The sequence below is a fragment of the Lytechinus pictus genome, chromosome 8 (genome assembly GCF_037042905.1).
Source record: "Lytechinus pictus isolate F3 Inbred chromosome 8, Lp3.0, whole genome shotgun sequence".
Taxonomy (NCBI): domain Eukaryota; kingdom Metazoa; phylum Echinodermata; class Echinoidea; order Temnopleuroida; family Toxopneustidae; genus Lytechinus; species Lytechinus pictus.
The window spans coordinates 41872645-41895632 of record NC_087252.1 but is presented as its reverse complement, the minus strand read 5'-3'; the positions used below and the strand labels follow the sequence as shown (position 1 = coordinate 41895632).

General features: G+C 39.2%; 1 protein-coding gene across 1 annotated transcript; it reads left to right on the top strand.

Moving 5' to 3' along the window:
• The first annotated feature begins 3543 nt into the window (after nucleotides 1-3543).
• LOC135155206 (uncharacterized) lies at nucleotides 3544-22227 on the top strand. The gene is made up of 6 exons (XM_064104099.1): nucleotides 3544-3576; nucleotides 5094-5202; nucleotides 9613-10737; nucleotides 11503-11640; nucleotides 12080-12427; nucleotides 20649-22227. Exons 3-6 carry the CDS (start codon nucleotides 9657-9659, stop codon nucleotides 20933-20935), a joined length of 1854 nt encoding a protein of 617 aa, XP_063960169.1. The 5' UTR covers nucleotides 3544-3576; nucleotides 5094-5202; nucleotides 9613-9656; the 3' UTR covers nucleotides 20936-22227.
• The last annotated feature ends 761 nt before the right edge of the window (nucleotides 22228-22988 follow it).

The window sequence follows — 22988 nt, the reverse complement described above, 5'->3', positions numbered from 1 at the left end:
ACCGACAAGATGGCTACGGGGGAGTGTTATTAGCAATAAGAAATGATCTAATATACAAACAGATCCTGAAAGCCGAGGATGTAGAGCAAGTGTTCATAAAGGTTCATATTGGTCAGAAAAAAGATGTTGTGATTGGATCTCTTTATCGACCCCCAAACAGCGACCATCACTACTTGGATGAAATGTGTTCCTCAATCGAATCACTGTGTAGAGAAGAGAGGAAAGCTGTTATCTGGATTGGAGGGGACTTTAATCTGCCTGACATAGACTGGTCTTTACAGACAGTTTGTGGTAATAGGAATCCTGCTCAAATGAAAAACAGGTTCTTGGATATGGTTCAAAATTGTACTCTCCAACAGATGGTATTATTCAAGACTAGAGAGGTCAATACCCTTGATCTTTTTCTCACCAATCGTCCATCCTTTGTTACGAAGTGTTCACCTCTTCCAGGCTTAGGGGATCATGACATTGTCCTGACAGTGTCCGACATATCTGTCCGAAGAAAAAAACCGGTGAGGCGTAAGATTCATCTTTGGAAGAAGGCCAGTCTAGATGAAATGAAGAAGCGAGGAAAACTTTTCCAGCAAGAGTTCCTTGGGAAGTACCCTTCAACGGCAGACTCTGTTTCTGATATGTGGTATGACATCAAGACATCATTGTTAAATATCCTTGATCAGTGTGTACCCTCCAAAATGTCTTCGACCAGATACAGCCAACCCTGGATTAACTCAAATATCAAGAGGTTGTCAAGAAGGAAGAAACGGAGTTACAAGAAAGCGAGAATGACAAAGAACAACCATGATTTTTTGCGATACAAGCAACTCCAAAAAGAGTGCAAGCAGGCTTGTAAAGTAGCATACAGTGACTACATTACCAACATTGTCAGCCCAGAATCCTCCTCAAATCCAAAAAGATTTTGGAGTTTCATCAACAGCAAGAAGTGCGACAACAATGGCGTCTCCACTTTATTTTCTCCAAACAACGGAATGGTGTCTGACAGTTCTACTAAAGCTAGTCTTCTCAATAAACAATTTTCTTCAGTTTTCAATGGAAACGAAGACATCACCAGCATACCACAGAAAGGTCCCAGTCCTTACAAGAGTATGGAACCCATTGATGTGTCACCAGCAGGGGTTTACAAGCTCCTACACGAATTGAACCCACACAAAGCTTCTGGACCTGACATGATTCCAGCGCGGCTCTTGAAAGAACTTGCACTTGAGTTAACACCAATCTTTGTTCACTTCTATCAGGCGTCCCTTAATCAAGGTACCATTCCTGAAGATTGGAAGAAAGGAAACATTGTCCCAGTCTTTAAGAAGGGTGATAGATCGCTGCCAGAGAACTACAGACCTGTATCACTCACTTCGATAGTATGCAAAACCTTAGAACATATTGTGTGTAGCAGCATCATGAAACACCTGGACTTGCATCATACACTATCTGATGCCCAACATGGCTTCCGGAAAAGGAGATCCTGTGTAACACAGTTAGTTAAATTTATTGATGATCTTGCTTCAACAATCGACAGGAGAGGACAAACTGATGCAATCTTGTTAGATTTTTCCAAGGCGTTTGACAAAGTTCCACATCAAAGACTGCTGTACAAGGTTGGGTACTATGGTATAAGGGATGAAGTACATCTTTGGCTTGCTGACTTTTTGTCTCAACGCAGTCAACGAGTTGTTATTGATGGAGCAACATCAGAACCAGCAACTGTCCTCTCAGGAGTACCGCAGGGGAGTGTCGTCGGTCCTCTGCTCTTTCTCCTGTACATAAATGACTTGCCAGAGTATGTGACCAATGGCTCTTCAGTTCGTCTTTTTGCTGACGACTGTGCCCTATACCATCCCATCAGTTCACGAGAAGACGCCGAAGATCTGCAGCATGATCTTGATGCTCTGCAGCAATGGGAGAGGGACTGGGGTATGACATTCCATCCCGGAAAGTGCCAGGTTTTACACATTACAAGGAAGAAAAATTTTCCACACAACAGGTACTTCATCCACGGCCAAGGTCTGGAAGAAAAAGGTAATGCCAAATACCTCGGCATAACCTTTAGCAATAATCTAAGTTGGAACGCCCATGTAGACTCCATTACCAAGAAAGCAAATAATACCAGATGTTTTCTGCAAAGAAATCTCACAAGCTGTCCAAGAAACACTAAGGTCATTTGTTACAAGATGCTCCTGAGGCCAATAATGGAGTATGCATCTGAGATCTGGGACCCATTCACACAGTCAAAAATCAGAAATCTGGAAATGATACAACACAGGTACGCACGCTATGTTTGTCACGACTACCGAACTACAAGCAGCATTTCTGCTATGCTTCGACAACTACAGTGGCAAACCCTTCAAGAGCGTAGGGCCCAAGCCAAGACTCTACTAATGTATCGCATCATTAATAATCTTGTAGACGTCAAGCAACAACTGAAACACTCATCCTTCAAATCCCGAGGTCATTCTCAAAAACTCATGATTCCATTTGCAAATACGGAATGTTACAAAAATTCCTTCTTTCCTGCCACTGCCAGGTTATGGAATTCCCTACCTCAGGACGTCGTAGACAGCACCTCAGCAAACATATTCAAGAGTGAGGTGCAACATGTCAGACTATGTTAGTCTGCATTTGTTTGTAAATATGTAAATATTATATATATGTTGGCTTTTTTTTACCACAACTTCAACGGTGGATACTCAGCACTCAGCATTCAAGTCCACAATACAGTACGACAATACACCACAGGTGGTATGTACTTATATAGGAAGAAGAAGAAGAAGAAGATCTAGTAGTATGAGGCAGCCATAGCTGTGTGTGTATGCCCGGGCCGCTCCGGTGGCCAGTGCCTACGGCTGCCTGGGGCTGGGCCCGCACTGGAGATTTGGCTGTGCACAGCCAGCCCAGGGCAGTGCCAGTAGATCTATAAACGTTAGATCGTATGTCTGGACTTCTCAACTAACGAGTATGCAGGCAGTTTTAATCCCTATGACAATTACGGTAACGTATTTGTACTTACAGATCATTTTGCATCCTTTATTTGATTCATTCTGCCTTGATCGAAAATTCAAAATTTTGACGTAAACAAGCGTAACAGTACATGCGCGATGACATCACAATGACCTTTTCGGACGATAGCTTGTTTACAGTGGATATCGTTTTGATTATCGGGATATCGTTCATGCAGCCCAGTAAAAATTCTTGCATTGCTCTCAACCAATCAGATTGCAGGGATTTTCCCATCCATTCTATAATAAATACTTATGCATGGTTAAAAAAAAAGTAGTTCGAGTCTCGCCTTGAACGATTTTTCAAAAGTTCAAGATTTTTAGCCTAATTCGAGCCCCAAAACCGAGTTGTCCTTATTGTAAGTGGGAGGTAAAAACACTGCCGGTATCTTTATGATTTAGTCTGATACGAAAACTGAATTATGACCAAATGTTGTTTGGCCAGAATTTTATCTGTAGTCTATATTGTTAAGATTTTTTCAATAACATGTATTTATTATTTAATTTTCAGGTCAAAGAGCAGACAGAAGTAAAGCTGCGAGGCGAGTCACCGATAAAATTCAAGTTTGTACGTTTGATATTAGTGATACTTGATTACATTTCCTTTTATTCAAACCATGAAAACGCATTAACACATTCGGAGTTCAAAATATCTGCTTTATAAAAAATAAAATCTTAATTCATTTTCTCAAAAGAAGTTTAAGTATTAGTTCCTAAATAAATTATACATGTAGTTTCATTTACATGAACCAATCATTACAATATGGATGTTTCTCCTAGACCTGTACCAAAGTTGTCGTAATGGTTAGAACAATATTTATATAAAATCAACGATGCATATCTGAACATTTTTTTTTATACGTGCATAAAAAATACCATCAATACTGGATAAGTTCAGACCAGTAATTTGTCCCTGGTAGATTTTATGCGAATTTTATTAGTGGCGCAAGAAACCCAATGAACACTGTGACTGCAACCAACTTTGCATGTAGTCCGGGTTTCAGCCCACGAAGCGCGAAAATATGCATAAACACACCAAGTAATATTCTTAGCATTTGAAGGATATTAGGTGAGCCGGGTAGGTGAGCTACAAACCCGGGGGGCCACTTACATTGACGAGTGGATACCATGCGCGACCAAAAAAACACGTAAAAAGGATGTCTTTTTCAAGATAGGGCACGTTACGTACGTAACGTGATAAGGGTGTCAAAAACACAAAAATATTGAAAAAAGGGTATCTATTTCGCTCGGAAAAATATACGTGTTTAGGGTCAAATATGCGGGGATGATAAAACAAAATCAAAATGTTTTATAAAGGATGTCCTTTTTGCCCCAACACTACGTGTTTAGAGTCCGATTTGCGTGAGGTGTGGAAGGTGGGGCCGTACTAAACCAAAATAATGGTGTCTATAAAGGTAAAACCGACGACCGACGGACGCGTGACATAACAATAAAATACCTCTGTACTTATTTCAGGGAATACTTGCTAAGAGTATCGTTTTGTTTCCAATACTTGTTAAGGGGTGCATTTTCAGAATATGGAAAATACATCGCTGTACTTGTTTAGGGGCTCAGTTCTGGGAATACTTGCCAATAGTATTTGTTTTCAATACTTGTTAATGGTAGGGTTTCACATGCCAATACTTGTTAAGGGGTGCATTTTCAGAATATGGAAAATACGTGTTTAGGGTGCTTTTCAAGACCCCGTGGTCGCGCATGGTATCCCCTTTGTGCTTGGCGCTCAGAATTTAAAGTGCAGCATAATGATCATAACAGTATGTCAGGCAAAGTCCAATGGTAGAAAAGTTTTAAAAATTAGGTGGTTACCGATGTAAAATCTAAAGCTATTATCAGGTTAAACAAATCTAAGTCAAATAACGCGGTAGATGGGTTTGTTGTCTGTTGCTGCTAGCTTTGTATATCTACTTGATATCGCTGGTATTAGGAACAAAGAGAGTGGATTTATTTATTATTATTTTTTTTTTAGATTCCTTTTGGGCCATATGTTTGTGCCAGTAATAGTTTCAATAGTAAGAATTTCCTTTTCTAGTGATTTAAATTGATTTCTATATACACTATATACAGCCAAGAGCGTTAAACAGCACCCTTCTCGGCACACGGACACTGTATTTAATTGATAGGCATAAGTTGCCTCCGTATCAATTTATCGGACTAAACCTTGAAGAAAATACTGGTAAGTGGATTAATATTAGATTGGATTCAAAGTAAGAGAAAATCATGCAACATGTTATACAGCCCAACCATGTACCACTGATGTACGTCTAACTTCATTGTGTAAATCAAGAGTTGTCCTCTGTACTCTTCGTGTCCTGACGGATACTCCCTATCTTTAGTGACGTCATGTCAGTCTGCTTTGGTGTACAGTGCTTAGTTCCTGGTGACTTAGTCGTTAGGTTACCGGTGACTTATACCTTGGTCACATTTGCTACGGCCGCCGTAGATTCTAAAATTTCTACGGCGAGTAGCAATTCTACGGTTGCCGCAGAATTCCCACGGCCACTTACTCTAGCGGTCACATATGTTACGGTCGCCGCACGGCGTATTTTTTAATTTATGGAGAGAAAAAAAAATCTGCGGCTGACGTATGTCTTTGAAATCATGACGTACGGTCGCCCTAGGGCGACCCTGCGCTGACCGTAGGTTTTCGAAAAATACTACGGCAAACGCGAGGTGGCCGCAAGGCGCCCTCACGGCGGTCGCAGGGGGACTATACAGTGAGTATACCATGAATTGCTTGTCACATGATATTTTACATTAGACATTTAATTTTAGAAAGTTTTCAAAGTGTCGCACCATGCCCATGCGCGTATTCTGGGCGGGAGGGAGGGGTGGGTTTTCTGGGTCCGGGCCCCCGGGTAGGCGAAAAGGGGGCGCCAAAAAGAGGGAGGAAAGAAAGGGAAAGAAAAAGGAGATAAAAAAAGAGGGGGAAAGAAGTGAAAGAGAAAAGGGAGAAAAGAAAGAGAGAAGGAAAGAAGAAAAAGGGAAAGGAGAGAAGAGAAAAGAAAAGGACAAAGGGGGGAAGTATTAAAGTGCAGGGGGCGCCAATTGTTCGACCTAGGAAGGGGGGCCGCCAAATTAATGTTCGACACTGATTTGAATATCATACGATTAGTAATGTTCGACCTAGGAAGGGGGGGGGGGCAAATTCGACCTTTGGGGTGATTCGCGCTTCGCGCTCGCATCGAATGATTAGTTAGATGGACATCCTGTTAATGATTACCTAAATTGCTTGGAATGTCTGGTTTTGGAACGGAATATAAAAAAGTTCAGCTCGCGCTTCGCGCTGGCATCAAATGATTTTTAAGTGCCCATCCTGTTCATGATTACCAATAATGCTTAGAATTTCCAAACTTTGTGTCATTTTGGAATATAAACAATTTTCAGCTGACAGATAGATAGATACTCATCCTGCTCATGCTTACAAAACTTCTCAGAATTTTCAGGTCTATACACAAGCTATCAAAAATCGCGTTCGCAATTTTTGTTTGGACTTATGAAATAAATCTAACTTAACCATGTTAACTTGTTTGTATGAATAAAGTTAAGATGTTAATAAATGCGTTAGTCTTAAGTAAGAACTACACCCTAGGAAACAACAACAAAAATCAGCATTTAACTCCTCATAATAATAATAAATAATAATAATAATAATAGTGATAATAAGGTCATATTTTACTCAGGTTAGCCGCTTTAGATATAAAAAATGTTCTCCCAGCATTTTATCATGTTTAACATGATAATGTTATTATTACCCCGGCTTTAGCACGGCTATACCTTGATCGAGCGCTCAAGCATTCGAGGAATTTCTTCCTACTGGGTACCCATTCACCTGACCTGGGTCGAGTGCAGCACAATGTGAGTAAATTTCTTGCTGAAGGAAAACACGCAATGGCTTGGATTCGAATCACTCTGATTGAAAGACGAGAGTCGTAACCACTATACCATGACGCCCGATCGGGAAAATATATTGGATGAAAATACCCCCTCCTCCCTATTTGCGAAAGCAAAATCCACCCTTGGTAAAGAAATAAAAAGCGCCCATCCACATAATTCTAGTAGGGCTTACTCCGATGAAAGGGCAATATCTGTGCTCCCTGGTCACATTTGTTCTTTAAAAAAGTGGTATTGCATCATATTCATGGATAGTTTGCTTTTTATCAAGTCATCATTAAAAAAGTGGTCTGCAGTTGCCCTTTTTCATGTGATTATGAAATAAGATAATTCAACATGCATTCAAGGCACCTGTTTGCCTAACGAGGAGGTGTCGCTATTTTTTACACAAGTACACAGGGGCCCAAAATTATAGGTCGGGCCCCCGAGGTGCAAAATTCTAGATACGCGCCTGGTGCCTCCAGAGCAGATAACACAAAGGAGAAGGGGAAAGGAGGGAAGAAAAACACAAGGGCAGCCGCACGGCCACCGTACGCTCGACGTACGGCCGCCGTAGACCGTCTACGCCATGCCTACGGCTAGTCTAATTTCTACGGCGAGCGTAGAAAAGAAAAAAATGTTATAACTCCGCGTTAAAATTCTACGGCCACCCCTACGGCGTGTAAAAAATAGGAATCCGCCGTACTTCGACCCTGCGGCCACCGGAGATTTTCTGCGGCCGCCGCAGAAATCTCTCGAATTCAGGTATCTACGGCCGCCGTACGCCCGCCGTAGAGCAAATGTGACCAAGGTATTACACAATACATCATTGCGCTGTTGCAACATGCACGGTTGTACTCTGTATCTCTTGATTATTGATTGCCAATAAAATCCCTGTGGAGGGGAAAAAGATTATAAAAAGAGTTGTCCTATTAATGGATTTTCTTTTCTTAAATGTATGTATGATCATCAGTGGCGTAACTACGGGGGGGGGGGGGCATGGGGGGGGGCACGTGCCCCCCCCCCCCAATCGTCTGGCAAAAAAAAAAAAAAAAAAAAAAAAAACGGGAAAAGGGAGAAAAAGAGGGAGAAAGGAAGAGAAACGTAGTGGGAAAGAAGAAATTATTGTTCATTATAATGTTATATTATATTATGTTCTGTTATATTACATAAGAAGTTTTTTTCATAACTTTATGAAACATTATTTGCTCAGGGCATGCGTCTTCATTGTTCCTGGTGCTCGCATAGACAGTTTAACGAGACATATAATCCTGTTGTACTAAAACCTCCCGTTTTCAAGTCAATATACACCAAATATGTTTCCTCGCAATTCGAGTTATTATTGTTATAGTGATAATACTATGCTTCTTTTTCATGACTACTAAAAGGTCTTAGTATAAAACATTTCCTGTTCGTGCTTACGTTCGCATTAGTTGAATGGTGAGGTGTCTGCTCTTCATGAATTCCTAAAATCAGTCCTTAAAATGTCAATTTTTCTGATCTGAATAATAAACATTTTCAGCTCGCACTTCGCGCTCGCATCATTTGGTTAGTGAAATACTTACGGTCTTAGAGAATTCCTACAAACAAGTCTTAGAATGCCCCTCTTCAGGTCTTAATTTCCTAAATTTTCATCTCGCATTTGGCGCTCGCAATAATTGATTAGTGAGATGCGTGTGTTAATCATGATTACAATGACTTCATGTGTTGAGATGTAATTCTAATAAAATCAGCAAAGCATGGCACTAGCATTAGATGACTATGGTGAGATATTTATGCTTTAAATGGATTCCAAAAAAAATAGTCCTTAAAATGTCCCTGTTTGGTGTCAATATAATTATACAAAAATTTCAGCTCGCGCTTCGCGCTCGCATTGTTTGTTTAGGGATCCGGTACGTATCATGATTACAAAAAAATTGCTTATAATGTCCCTTTTTAGGTCTAAAAATTTTCAGCTCGCGCTTCGCGCTCGCATTATTTAATTAGTGAGATACATATCCGTTTAATGGCACTGCATGTCCTTAAATGTTTCTATTAGGTCAGTATACCTGGCAACTGAGCGAGCTTCGCGCGCTCACTAAGTGACTCGAAATTTTTGCTGGTGCCCCCCCAATGCCGTGACCCACGGTACGCCACTGATGATCATCATAGAAGGTCATGTGGTTAAAATATACATAAGCCTAAAAAATGAAAATTCTCCCATGGATTATCATATTAGCCGTGTATTGAATTGAAACCCTGAGCAGAATGCAAATGAATATACCATTCCACTATTTTAGTGGAACATTCTAGAGTGACTGTGTATTTTGACCATGCGGGTCTAAAATATAGTAAAGATAGAATAAGAGATTCTTTCAAGAGAAATTAATTAGGGGTCGTTTGCTTAATGATGTATCCCTTTGTAGATGATTTAGCCCCACAAGAACATGGTCCAGTCCTGCGTAAAGAGTTACATGATTTAAGCGAACGGCTTAATAAAATACACGGCTGGAATGGAAATTAAATCTAATTGTGTCGCAGGGTTGTTACATATTATCTTAGTAACATGTTTCAGTGTATTCTAAATAGTACCCTGTCTACCCGTCTGTGGGTTGATATCAATACCATAAACTAACGCATTATATTAGTGTAATTATTAATTTATTACTTCTTCATTAAATCCTAGCTCAAATGAGTGTTCCTGATAAATAATATGTTATGAATTTCTTTTCAGCCGAGTTCTCTGTTATAAGATATGGAGAGGAAGTACCTGTGTCTATGTCTTGGACTATCCGTGGCGATGAAACCTGTTTAAGATTTGAAGACGAATTACCACTTAATTTCCAAGAAGTTATCTCTGCACTGGTTCCATTGTGCCAAACAGTGCAACATATTATCATTGACTGTGATATGTTAGATTGGTGTATTCCTGCACATGACACCAGACCTTTCATTCCAATGAGATCAGTCCTCGCCGTTTGCATTGACGGCTTCATGTATGGATACCCGATTGCACAAATCCTATCGAATCTCAGTGATTGGTTTCCAAATGCAAAGAGTCTTGAGCTATCTTGTTACAGTCAATATTTTACAAACACTCGAAAATACCATTCCGACCCCCCACTGTCTTCCTGGAGACAGGTAAAATTAGACTTGTATAACGGAAAATCAAGAGACTTCGTCTCTCTGGAGACCATCTTCCTCTCCCTTTCTTCTGCCTGTCAAAACATAGAATCACTCTTCATCAAAAGCAGTCAAACTCTCCAATGGGACAAGTCAAGCAAAGACGTTAAAGAATGTACATTACCTAATCTGACTGATATCCATCTTGAATCTCGTTGGTCTGACGAGCACTATGCACTTCAATTCACAACAGAATTACTCCACGTAAGTCGTAGGGTGAGTCGTAGTTTGAAGTTTGTCGAAGTAGAAAGTGTACAGCTAGGAGATGTAGTAATGAAGAGTGTTGAATGGTCCAGAACATCTTCAGATTCTTCGTTGCAAATTAAAGGTGCATCAGCGGCTGTACCCATAATTGACTTAATTGATCTTACAACTAGTGACCTTAAAGAGGTTACCGTCCTTACCTTTTGCAGTTGCAAGATTGATTTCGGTCAGTCTGAAAGTAAGTCCCCGCAAAGTCCGAAGGAACTTGGTACACTGCGGGAAATCAGGTTCGTTGGTTCAGAAAACCCACTTTCCGAATCTGACAGGAACAAGCTGTCGGAGTTGTATCCTAATGTCAAAGTGACAGAAAATCAGACGAGTCAGGAGTCATCTGAAGAATCCCAGGAGGGTGCAGGGATACCTTTCAAGTTGGATAAGGCCTCCTCTCAACCACTCAAAACCTCTCCAATAGGTGAGTTGATAGAGATTGTTCTTCAATATGATTACCACATAATTGTGACTTATTCAAACTTACCTTTATGGAAAATAATTATATTTACAAGGCTTTATATTATGGAAAGAAAAAAGTTAGTAATCATAATAATAGTAATAAAGGTGTATTTACCCAGGGTAGCCACTTCAGCTCCGAAACCTGTTCCCCAGGCGGGCCCTGCTATTATCATTACCCCGGCTAAGATAGGCTACCTATTCATGTGCACACAGCTCTTTGAGGAATTAGTTCCTGCCGGTACCCCTTTAGCTCACCTGGGTCGAGTGCAGCACACTGTGGATGAACTTTCCTTGCTGAAGGAAACTACGCCATGGTTGGGATTTGAACCCACGACCTTCTGTTTCAAAGTCCGGAGACTAATCAACTTGGCCGCGGCGCTAAAAGTTAAATCTCACAATAGACATAATGGGGTTATTTACTTCTGCAGACATGGACATTTTGGGAAAAATTTACTCATGCAAATTACGCATATTTAATGAGATGGCTAAACTATCTCCCGTACACTTTCTGATGCTTCCTCATTAGTACCATGATTCCGATGTTTCGTTTATATCTTCCCATGCGTGAATAGACGATTCATTGTTAAAATACATATAGATATAATGATTTATGAATATCACCTGTACTTAACGAATATCGGAAATAACGAAATTTATAAATAATATGTAACAAGTTGTAATGAAAGAAGTGTTCCTTTTACTACTCACCGTTTTTTTTAATATACAGATGAACTTGCTGAGGAAAAGGTTGAATTTCATGAATATACAGGCTCACAGAACCCTGAAGGCAGAGAAGAAGAAACATCATGGCAAGAAAAAGAAGAGGAATATGACGTCAACCAAGGAAGCCTGCCCCATGAATCAGGTTCTGTACGAGTAGTAATTAGGAAAAATCTTTCTTGTGGTACGCTACAAGGATTTGTTTGGTATTGAAACATGCTTACTAGTTTGCATGTTATTGAGGATTTCCGGACGAACATAATTTTGTAATGTTTACAGCACGAAAGATTAGGGGGGGGGGAAGATAGTAGGTAATTGTGGGGTTTTCAGTGTAATGCTAGCATGTTACTCCACTAGAGCGTTTTTTATAGTTTGATTTTTTTTAATTGCACCAATTGGGAAAAAAATGTTTGAAAAAATTACCAAAGTTGGAAATATTCTTGTTCAAATACTATATTCCTCTTATCATTTCCAATGGATATTTCTGAATGTCCCTCAATCAAAGCAATCAATCAAGCAGTGTTAAGCGACAATGATTTAGTGCAATAAAGAAGTGCAATAGAATTATATCTAATAATTTTCAGTACCTGATGAAGGAGATGTCGAAACCATCAAGAAGGAGTGCTGCAAAAGAGTTGGAGCTGAAGGTGGCAAACTGCAACTAGAGTCCTTTGGGATTGAACTTGAGATACCTCCTGGTGCAATCGACAGCAAAGAGCCACAAGAAATCTCTCTTCATGTCCTGACCGATACTCCTAATCTTGGTGACACCAAATACGAGATGTCAGTCTGCTTCGGTGTACAGTGTCTAGCTCCTGATGACTTAGTCCTTAGGTTACCGGTGACTTACACAATACCTCATTGCGCTGTTGCAACACGGTACTCTGGTTTAAAGGCAGTCTTGTACTCAGGAGAGGGGGAATACTCACCGCGTAAGAACTTTAACGTGCACGGCTTAACTTATTATTTTATATGTGTATTATGGAGGGTTAAAGGTGTCATCTAGATGTTCAGATAATTACCTACATCCTTCGGAAAAATTGTCAGATGACGAGATCTCGTCTGATCTACATCCTGTAAAAGGGACAAAACGTGATCTTAGATCTCGTCATGTCGACATCCTTTATGAGAGATGTTAAAACGCTATGATCTTATATCTTGTCATGTGTACATCCCTGAAAACGAATGATCAGATGACAAGATTTCGGGTCTTGAGATACCTCCTGGTGCAAGTGACATGTCCACATCTTTTAAAAGAGATGATCAGATGCCATCATCTTAGATATCGTCTTCAAATTTTCGTTGGAATAATAACATGCCAAGTTAATGGATAGAATATTTTCTTATCTGATCATCTATTCTCCCCAGTATGTAGACATGACGAGTTGCAAGATCATGGCATGTGACCATATCTTCTACAGGATATAGACACGAGTGGATACGAGATCATGGCATACGATCATTTCTCCCGCTGGATGTTGACATGACGAGATCCAAGATCGTGTCATGGGATGGTGTAGACATGATAAGATGATTACCCAAATATCTTTGTGGCAGTTTCAAGCTTCCGGATACAATTAAATAAAACGTTACAATACTTCATGCGAAAAAACAGGAAAAATATCAGTATCGACGGTGACCATATTGAGTGAAACGTAAAATTAATTTCTTGAAGGGGTACTCCGGGCTGAAAATATTTATACCTACATAAATAGACTACAATTCACAGAGCAAAATGCTGGAAAAAAAATGCAAAATGCATCAAAATCAGATCACAAATAACAAAGTTATTGAGTTTTAAAGTCTAGCATTAATTGGTGAAAATGGTTATTTGCACGTCATCATGAATATTCATTCGGAAAGCTGATGATGTCACATCCCCACTTTCCATTTTCTTATTATATTATTACATGAAATTATAATTGTTTCATGTTTGTCATACATGTGTGAATAATGTATCTCCTCTATAATGAAGTAAGTTGCAGCAATGAATATCTAATGCACTAAATCAGTTTTCAATCCAAATTGTTAATTTCTTGGTAGAACAAATTTGAATAAACCTTATTTCATATGATGAAATACAAAAGAAAAAGTGGGGATAAGACATTATCAATTTGCTCATTAAATATTCATGAAGACATGTCTAGAAGTTTTTTACCGGAATAATGCAAATCTTTAAAATGCCATAACTTTTTTTTCCGATTTTGATCAAATTTTCAGTGCTCTGTTTGTATGATTTTTCTTTATCTGCTAAAATCATATCATTTTCAGCCCCGCAGCCCGGAGCATCCTGTAGTGTCTTGAGATAAGACTATGGATTATTGTATTAGGCTGGACGGAGGCTGGCAAATATGGACGTCGTGGGGTAGTCATCACAGTTGTGAACAATCTAATATCTGGCAAATATCTTTTTGAATAAAGACATGAGAACCCACAAACATTGGACTCGATCCTGATTACTTGTTGTATGGAGTGTCAACGCTACATTTGGCGACGAGATAGTGGAAGCCAGGTCAGAAAAGACGTCGATTGTGAGTATGGCTCATGAAATTGCTCCAGTGTCGCAATTCGACCCGCATGGGACGGCAGCGAGTACGCAGTGGCGTAAATGGATCCGTGGGTTTGAGCTGTACGTTGCGGGGAAAGGAATTACTGATGTGGGGCAAAAAAGGGCTCTGTTGTTGCACAGTGCAGGGCCAGCAGTGCAAGACATTTTCTTCACGCTAGAACTACAACAGGGAGCTGATGAGTATGAGCAAACAAAGAAAACGCTTGATAATCATTTTAAGAGACAGGTGAATGTGCCTTATGAGAGATATTGCTTTCGGCAACTGAAGCAAGATGCCAATGAAACTGTAGATGAGTTTGTTGTGAGGTTGAGGCAGCAGGCAATGTTGTGCGAGTTCCATGATTCGGACGAACAAATCAGGGATCAAGTGGTGGAAAAATGCAGTTCACATAAACTCAGAACAAAATTATTGGAGAGAGGTGCTGGTTTATCTCTACGAGAGTTAAGAGTGATTGCATCTACATTTGAAGCAACCCAGACGCAAAGCCAACACATGATGGATCGCAGTACCAGTAGAGCATCAGCTGAGGTCCGGGCTGTTCAGGCTGGAGGTCTAGGTCGGGCGCGACATGCTGCAAGTGATCGTCCATCGAGTAAGACGGGGAAGTCATGTTACCGATGCGGGAAAACAGGACACTTCGCGAAAGACGACAATTGCCCAGCGAGGAAACAGCAATGCAATAAATGTGGTAAAACTGGACATTTCGCTATTTGCTGTAAGTCAGTTGCAGATACGGAAGCACAAGATAGAAGGAAGAATGATGGGAAAACTGGACATTTCAAGAAGAAATCAAAGAAATCTAAAGGACACATTCGTAATGTTGAAAAGAAACAGTGTTCCTGTAATCATGGTACATGTAACAATACTGGTAGGTCAAGGAATGAGGAAGATTCTGATGATGTTTATGCATTTTATGTCAATAGTATCAATGCAAGTAAATGTGCAAAGGTAGATGTAAATATTGGAGGTGTTGTGGTCAAGAATATGATTATTGACAGTGGGACAGAGGTGAATATCATTGATTCTGGTACATGGGAGAATATGAAAAAAAATAATGTTGAATGTAGATCGGAATTAACCTCTCAAAAGTTATATGCCTATGGTTCAGAGGTGCCCTTGAAGTTAAAAGGGAAGTTCGTAGCTAATGTCGCTGTTACAGGTATGGAGGTGCATGACACAAACTTCTATGTGTTAGATGGTACAGGTCATTGTTTGCTTAGCAAGCAAACAGCAGAAAAGCTGGGTATTCTCAAATTTCAGATACCAAGTCAGAATGTTGGTATGGTAGAACTTGATAATTATGGTAACCTGTTTGAGGGAATAGGTAAGTTGAAGGAATACAAGCTGCACCTACACATAGATACAGAAGTAGAACCTGTGACACAGAACATGTATCGTATTCCCTACAGTCTTAGAGACAAAGTGAGTGAGAAGTTAGACGAGTTAGAGTCTCTTGATATTATTGAGAGAGTAGAGAGCCCGAGTGAGTGGGTGAGTCCGGTCATAGTAGTACCCAAGCCAAATGGAGATATTCGTCTCTGCGTGGATATGCGGCAGGCGAATCGCGCAATCCAGAGGGAACGTCACCCGATTCCTACAGTAGATGAGGTTCTTTATCAGATGAATGGTAGTACAGTCTTTTCGAAGTTAGATCTGAAATATGGGTATCACCAGATAGAGCTTGATAGTCAGTCACGTGAGATAACTACATTTGTCACACATAAAGGGCTATATAGATACAAGAGGTTGATGTTTGGCATCAATGCTGCTCCTGAGAAGTATCAGAATGTTATGAGTCATGTGCTGAGCGGTTGTGATGGCGTGGCCAATATTTCAGATGATATAGTCGTGTATGGTCGCACCAGAGAAGAGCATGATTTGAGGCTTCATCAGGTATTGTCACGGCTGAGAGAGAAGAATTTGACCTTGAATAAGGAAAAGTGTACATTTGGGTCGGAGAGGATTACCTTCATGGGTCACACTCTGAGTGCTAAGGGAGTCCAGCCAACCCATGACAGAGTTGACGCATTGAGGAATGCCGGAAAGCCGAAGACGTCTGCTGAGGTTCGAAGTTTTCTTGGGCTAGTGAACTTTTCTGCTAGATACATTGCTAGCTTGGCAACAATTGCTGAGCCTTTGCGCAGATTAGTCAGGAAGAATGAGCCTTTTGTTTGGGGACCAGAACAAGATGAGAGCTTCACTCAGTTGACCATGGCCTTGACTGAGGGAGAGGCATTAGGCTATTTCCGACTTGATGCGGACAATACTCAGTTGGTGACGGATGCCAGTAACGTTGGTCTTGGGGCCGTGTTGTTGCAAACCTATCAAAATGAAACTCGAGTCATCAGTTACGCAAGTAGATCCCTCACGGATGCTGAGAAACGGTATTCTACTACCGAGAAGGAGGCTCTTGGAGTTGTCTGGGCATGCCAGAAATTTCATAACTACCTGTATGGAGTACACTTTGAGCTGTTAACGGATCACAAACCTTTGGAAGTTCTGTATGGACCGAAGTCTCGACCTAACGCTAGGATTGAACGTTGGGTTACGAAGTTGATGTCTTACACGTTCTCTGTGAAGTATTTGCCTGGTAGACAGAATATTGCTGACATTTTGTCGCGGCAACCTGTGATGTCACAGGGTGACGAATCTAGAATTTCTAGTCTTCAAAGAGATGCAGACATGTACGTCAGATGGCTGGCAGAGGAAGCTACACCCAATGCTTTGTCAACTCGGGAAGTTGAAGAAGCCTCCAAGGACGATGAGGAACTGAAGTTGGTCCGAGAAAGCTTGGAGAACAATGAGTGGGGAAAAGAAGTGGTTCCATTTGCTGCGTTCAGGAATGAATTCAGTTGCATAGGATACCTCTTGCTCAGAGGAACCAGGATTGTCATTCCGAAGAAGTTACGTAAGCAGTGCGTAGCTTTAGCACACCAAGGTCACTTAGGCGTGGTAGGGACGAAGCAAAGGCTTCGTACAAAGGTTTGGTGGCCACAGATGGAGAAGGAAGTAGAACGCTATGTCAAGGCATGCCATGGATGCCAAATAACAGCAGCGATGCCTTCTCCAGAGCCACTTTGCCCTACGCCATTGCCAACGGGACCTTGGCAAGCTGTTGCTATTGATCTGTTGGGTCCGTTGCCATCGAAGGATTATATCTTTGTTGTGGTGGACTATTATAGTCGCTATTATGAGATTGATATCATGAAAGATACCTCAAGTGATAGGATCATTGAGTCGTTAGAGAAGATGTTCTTACAGCATGGTCTCCCTATCAGTATCACTTCTGACAATGGACCTCAGTTCATTTCCCAGAAGTTCGAAGAATTTCTCTGCAAGAATGGAGTAGAGCATAGGAAGGTTACGCCTCTACATCCAGCAGCTAACGGAGAAGTTGAGAGGCAGAATAGGTCAATCATGAAGAGAGTTCGCATTGCACAAGCTGAGAAAAAGGACTGGAAAAGAGAGGTCAGACAGTACATGTTCGCGTACCGCACTACACCACATAGTGTAACTGGAGTTACACCAGCGGAAATGATGTTTCAGCGTAAATTGAGAACCAGACTACCTGAAATGGAAGAGAAAGTGAGGTTGGATGAAGAAGTCAGAGACAGGGATGCAACAGGAAAGCAAAAGAATAAAGTGTACATTGACCAGAAGAGAGGTGCAAAAGAGAGAGAATTTCATGTGGGAGAAGAAGTGTTGTTGAAACAGACAAAGATTGACAAAACTAGTACACCATTCCACACAGAACCGTACAAACTGATAGAGAAAAGTGGGAACAGTGTAGTGGTAGAATCCTCAGAGGGGGTAAGGTACAAAAGGAACAGCACGCACATTCAAAAATACAACAGACCTGATTCAGAGAAAGATGAACATGAAGACAACTCAAAAACACCAACAGAAATGACACAAGACAAAGAAGTAGGTAATGCTTCTGTAGCTATCAGTAGGCCAGTGCGAGAGAAAAGGTGCCCCAAAAGGCTAGATGATTTTGTGTTATACCGTTAATGTCTTTAATGCAGATTCATGCATTGTCATGATTTGTTTAGCTTTATAGTTGTCAATTCAAGCAAAAGAAATCAAACAAAGGAGAAATTGCAAATTTTGAAGAGTTGAAGTTTGGGTATGTATCTTCATCACCTGTGTACAATTATGTATGGTTATGTAATGTTATACTGCTAAGTAACAGTTTGACATAAAAAGGTTTTATTATGTTATAATAGATACATACAATCTTCTGTTGAAAGAAACATGAAGTTGAGGCATAAATGTTTCAGTCATTTAAGTGTTAATTGAGTTATAAATGGGTATATGTATGAGTTTCTAAACAAAACTCACGAGCAAAAACAGTATTTTCAATGATTACTCAAAAAACCTGGAAGTTTTTACACATTTACATTAAGGTGAAAGTAAATTAGTACTGGATATTACTATTCATTCACTATTACATTCTTCAAACAAAAGCAGTAAATTCGTTTCATTCAAAACATATTCCTAGACTCTTGTACTATGTTTTGGTATTGGTCGCAGTTGCAAACAGGTTTCTAATGACAGAGGCCTTGGATATTATGTTGTATATAGATGTACATAAACTGATATGTAGTTGATAACACTTTGCTTACAAACAGGTGTTTAGTTAGTTCAAAGTTAAAATAGTGTTTGTCTTTAAAAAAAAAATGTATATACAGTTGGGTTGGAATACTATATGACATTGTGAACAACTTCAAAATAAGTTTTCACTTCGTGGATGTTTAGATCTTAGAAAGGGAGGAGATGTAGTGTCTTGAGATAAGACTATGGATTATTGTATTAGGCTGGACGGAGGCTGGCAAATATGGACGTCGTGGGGTAGTCATCACAGTTGTGAACAATCTAATATCTGGCAAATATCTTTTTGAATAAAGACATGAGAACCCACAAACATTGGACTCGATCCTGATTACTTGTTGTATGGAGTGTCAACGCTACACATCCCTTTAACTTAAACAGAAAATTCACCCTTACAAGGTAGTCTTAATAAAATCGAAAATACAGATTAATATTGATAAAGGTTTAATAAAAATCCATCAAAGAATAATATAATTGAGTAGAAGAAGTAACCAGTTGTCTCACGATGTAGCAAACGTAGTCATTTTTATTTTGTATTTCATCATATGAAATTAGGTTTATTCAAATTTGCTCTACCAAGAAATTAACAATTTGGATTGAAAACTGATTTAGTGCATTAGATATTCATTGCTGCACCTTACTTCATTATAGAGGAGATACATTATTCACACATGTATGACAAAATAATAGAATTATTAATCTTTAGAACGTTAACTTTATGACGTCATATGCATGCAGTTCACCCATTTATCATGTACTAGTAATATAAATCCCATAGCTCATGAATTCAATGAGAATGAATAGGCCTACACATATTTGAAGAGAAATATGACGAATAAATATATTTGTCATTCAGAGGAGGTATGAAATGATTTCTGATAAAGTAGCCACCGCAAAAAAAAATATTTTTAATTTTTTGTTGGAAAATGGCTTTTGGGAATCTGTATCACACGACATATATGGAGGACCTGTTCGTCTGTGACGTCACAAAAAGGAAAGGTTTTATGTTATTCTTTGACGGATTTTCATCGAACCCACACTCAATCAACATTTTTTCCATATTTTTTGTTCTACTTTTATCAAAATCAACTTACTATCAGGATAAACTTACCCTTTAAGCGATTTCTTGTCGGTAATTCGCTTTCGCAAATCTTATTTCCTTTCATCGTATGAAGAGTTTTGTTCCAAAAGGAGCTAGATCCACATTTGGTGTTTCTCTGTAAATCAAGGCTTTTTTTATTCACCACTTTCCTCTAGCCACTGCTGTTCTTTATATATATATATATGATAGTACTATCATCTTAGATTAATTAAATCGTGATTTCAAAAATCTACCAGTCATCAATTTTTAAAGAATTTTTTGAATTTTATTTTTCATGGATTTAGCTCCTTTTGTAACAAAACCTTAGTAAAATGTCAATTTTTGCCAATTTAAACATGTTTGATTTTGAAAATTAAACACGAAGCACATATATATGGGTAAGCAGAGTACATTTAACATATTTTCTGATGTTTATCCACTGAAAATTACAAAAATAAAACAAAAATGAAATTTGTTCATCTTTTCTAAGGACGGTGACTTTTCGATATCTAATTTGAAAAGGAGCTAAATCAAAAAAATATTCATGAAAATTATAATATTCTGTTATCTTCATCAAAATTTGCCATGATGGTGTGAACTTTAATCCACAATATGTACCTAAAATACTGAATTCATAATTTAATGTAAAATAGGAAAAATAACAAATTTTAAATAACTGTATAGTGGACATAGCTCCTTTTGGAACAAAACTCAAACTTGCAATCAAGTTTTACCAACCTTTCCATTTTTTTTTCAAATGTGATATGTTGCATGTTGCATACGACACATATATTTCTATCAGAAAATCAATTTTGGTCAAAATTGGATTTAGCACATTTTGGAATCAAGCTCTTCATGTTCCTCTAACCATTTAATTATTTTCCAATGCAGACGCAGTTGTTAAAGAACGGAAAGTAGTGTCAAGGTCTGGAATACCCAGCTGCAACATCATGAAGGACGTACTTGAACTCAAGATGGATCATTTTTCGTGGGCGAAGATTACGATATGGGTCAAGAGCTTCTTCTTCCGCGGAAAGAGGATGTGCTGTTGGCCGTTTAAACAGATGAACCTGCCCCTAGCTAAGACACCCGTCATCTTACATGCACACCTTTATGACGATTTAAAAGGGAACAAAAAGGTTCATCATTTTCACCTTCTTCTTAGACGGTTTAGATGATCACTGTCTTCGATTCTCTATAAGAAACCAGTTTCGGTCTGGTGAAGACCTTCGTGTACTTATTTCTTTTTATGCATTTTTCTTCATAAAGATTGCAAAAGAAAGGCAAATTCTGTCACACGTGCCCTCTAATTTCTAGTTTTAGACAATATATTCTAATTCAAACTATATTGCGTTGATTTAGTGGAACATTCATTTTTATCATTCGATAATCATTCGATAATTATATCAGGGTGATCACTTATTGATTGAATTAAGTGCAATAACGTTAACATATCTCGGATAGGGGAGCACGCATTCTATTTTTTTTCTAATGACACTTGGTACTGCACAATATACGTATATATATGTTCATCATTCCATTAGAATTCCTGCTAATTTGTGTAGTGCTCAGGCATTTGAAACGGAATCCAGATAACATTCACTAAATACAAGTTAGACGATTTGCTTGCTATATTTTTGTGCCACTATTTCATAAATGTATGGATAATGGGTCCCCTTAAATTAGTTTATTAGTAACCATATGGCAAGATTACCGCAAATCACACTAATGCATGGTGCCTGTTATCAGATTATAGGTTGGTCTTATTGGTATTTTTTTACTATTTGTTTAATCTAGATTTTTAGAAGAAAAAATGGAATCCAAACTCTTGATTAATTTCCTGATAAAAATGCCATAACACCAGGATGGTTCCAAGGGGACGGGTGGGGGGGGGGGGGGGGGGGCAGGGATCATTTTGGGGTGGGCTTCTCTCTTTGGCGGAAACATTTATTTTTTCTTTCTTTCTTGGCTCGGTTTAAAGTTTATGTATACCACTGCCCACTTCGGGAACAATCCTGGACCTGCCTTTGCACAAAACCGTTTTAAGTTTTATTTACTTAATAATATTAATCATGGGAGTAAGTTATTTTCATGGGTCGTTTTCGTGGTAGATCTGGCAAAAATAGGTTTCTGTGCAAGCGTCAGTTCTTTCTGGGCGGTTTGATAACAAAAGTGTAAAAATTAATAGGAAGTAAATATTCGTGAGATAAGTTAGTTCGAAGAGTACTTGAAGACAAAAAAAAATTACGCGTGGCGTACGTAATGTACATCTGTTGCATCACACATTTTCACTCTACCACATATTGTCACCCCGCGACAGTTTGTGCAAAACCTGACATCACAAATTGTCACCCCTGCACACATTGTCGCCTCGCGACAATTTGTGCTGCACGTGCCGGTCTCAATTTTTAAGCATATTATGCCAATTTGTGTCGGCAAAAAATAAACCTAGAACCACATATTGTCGCCCATTACGCAAATTGTCTTCGACCAACAGTCTGTTGTGTAGTGTATGTGCGTCCTGATGTGTGTCGTTGTTTGTGGTAAGGTTGTGTGCATTGTGTTAGCGGTGAGTGTTTTGTTGTTATATGTGTTTGCGGGTGTGCGTGTGTGTGTATGTGCGTATCTTATTATTAGTCATTTATTAATTTATTCTATTAATTAATTTATTATTATTAATTTTTTTTTTTTTTTTGGGGGGGGGTTACATGTATATCCACTTGGTCTGGCAGTAGCACTTGGTCGAACTCTCTGATCATCTAATACCATATGAGCTAAACCCATTTGCTCTAGCAACAGTTTGGTCTAACTTCCACTTAGTCTAATGTATAGGACTTTGTCGAATTCTTCCTTGGTCTCATGACCATTCGGTATAATTGCCGAATCGTCGAATAGCCAAATAAATATTTCTAGTCTGTTACAGGAATTGACCAAGTGGTGTTAGATCAATAAAATATTAGACCAAATAGAAATTAGACCAAATGGAAATTAGACGGAATGGTAAATAGGCAAAATAACAATTAAACCAAAGGTAAACTGGTTGTAGACGAAATGGAATTCGACCATGTATAGGATGAGGCTAACGGCCATTAGTCAAATCGGGTTTAGACCAACTGGCAATTCACCTTTGGGGGAGGCTAATATAGAGAACAGAACAGATTTCCGAGATGATAATAATGATAATAATAATTCAATATTTACATAGCGCCTAACAAAATTTCTGTAAGCGCT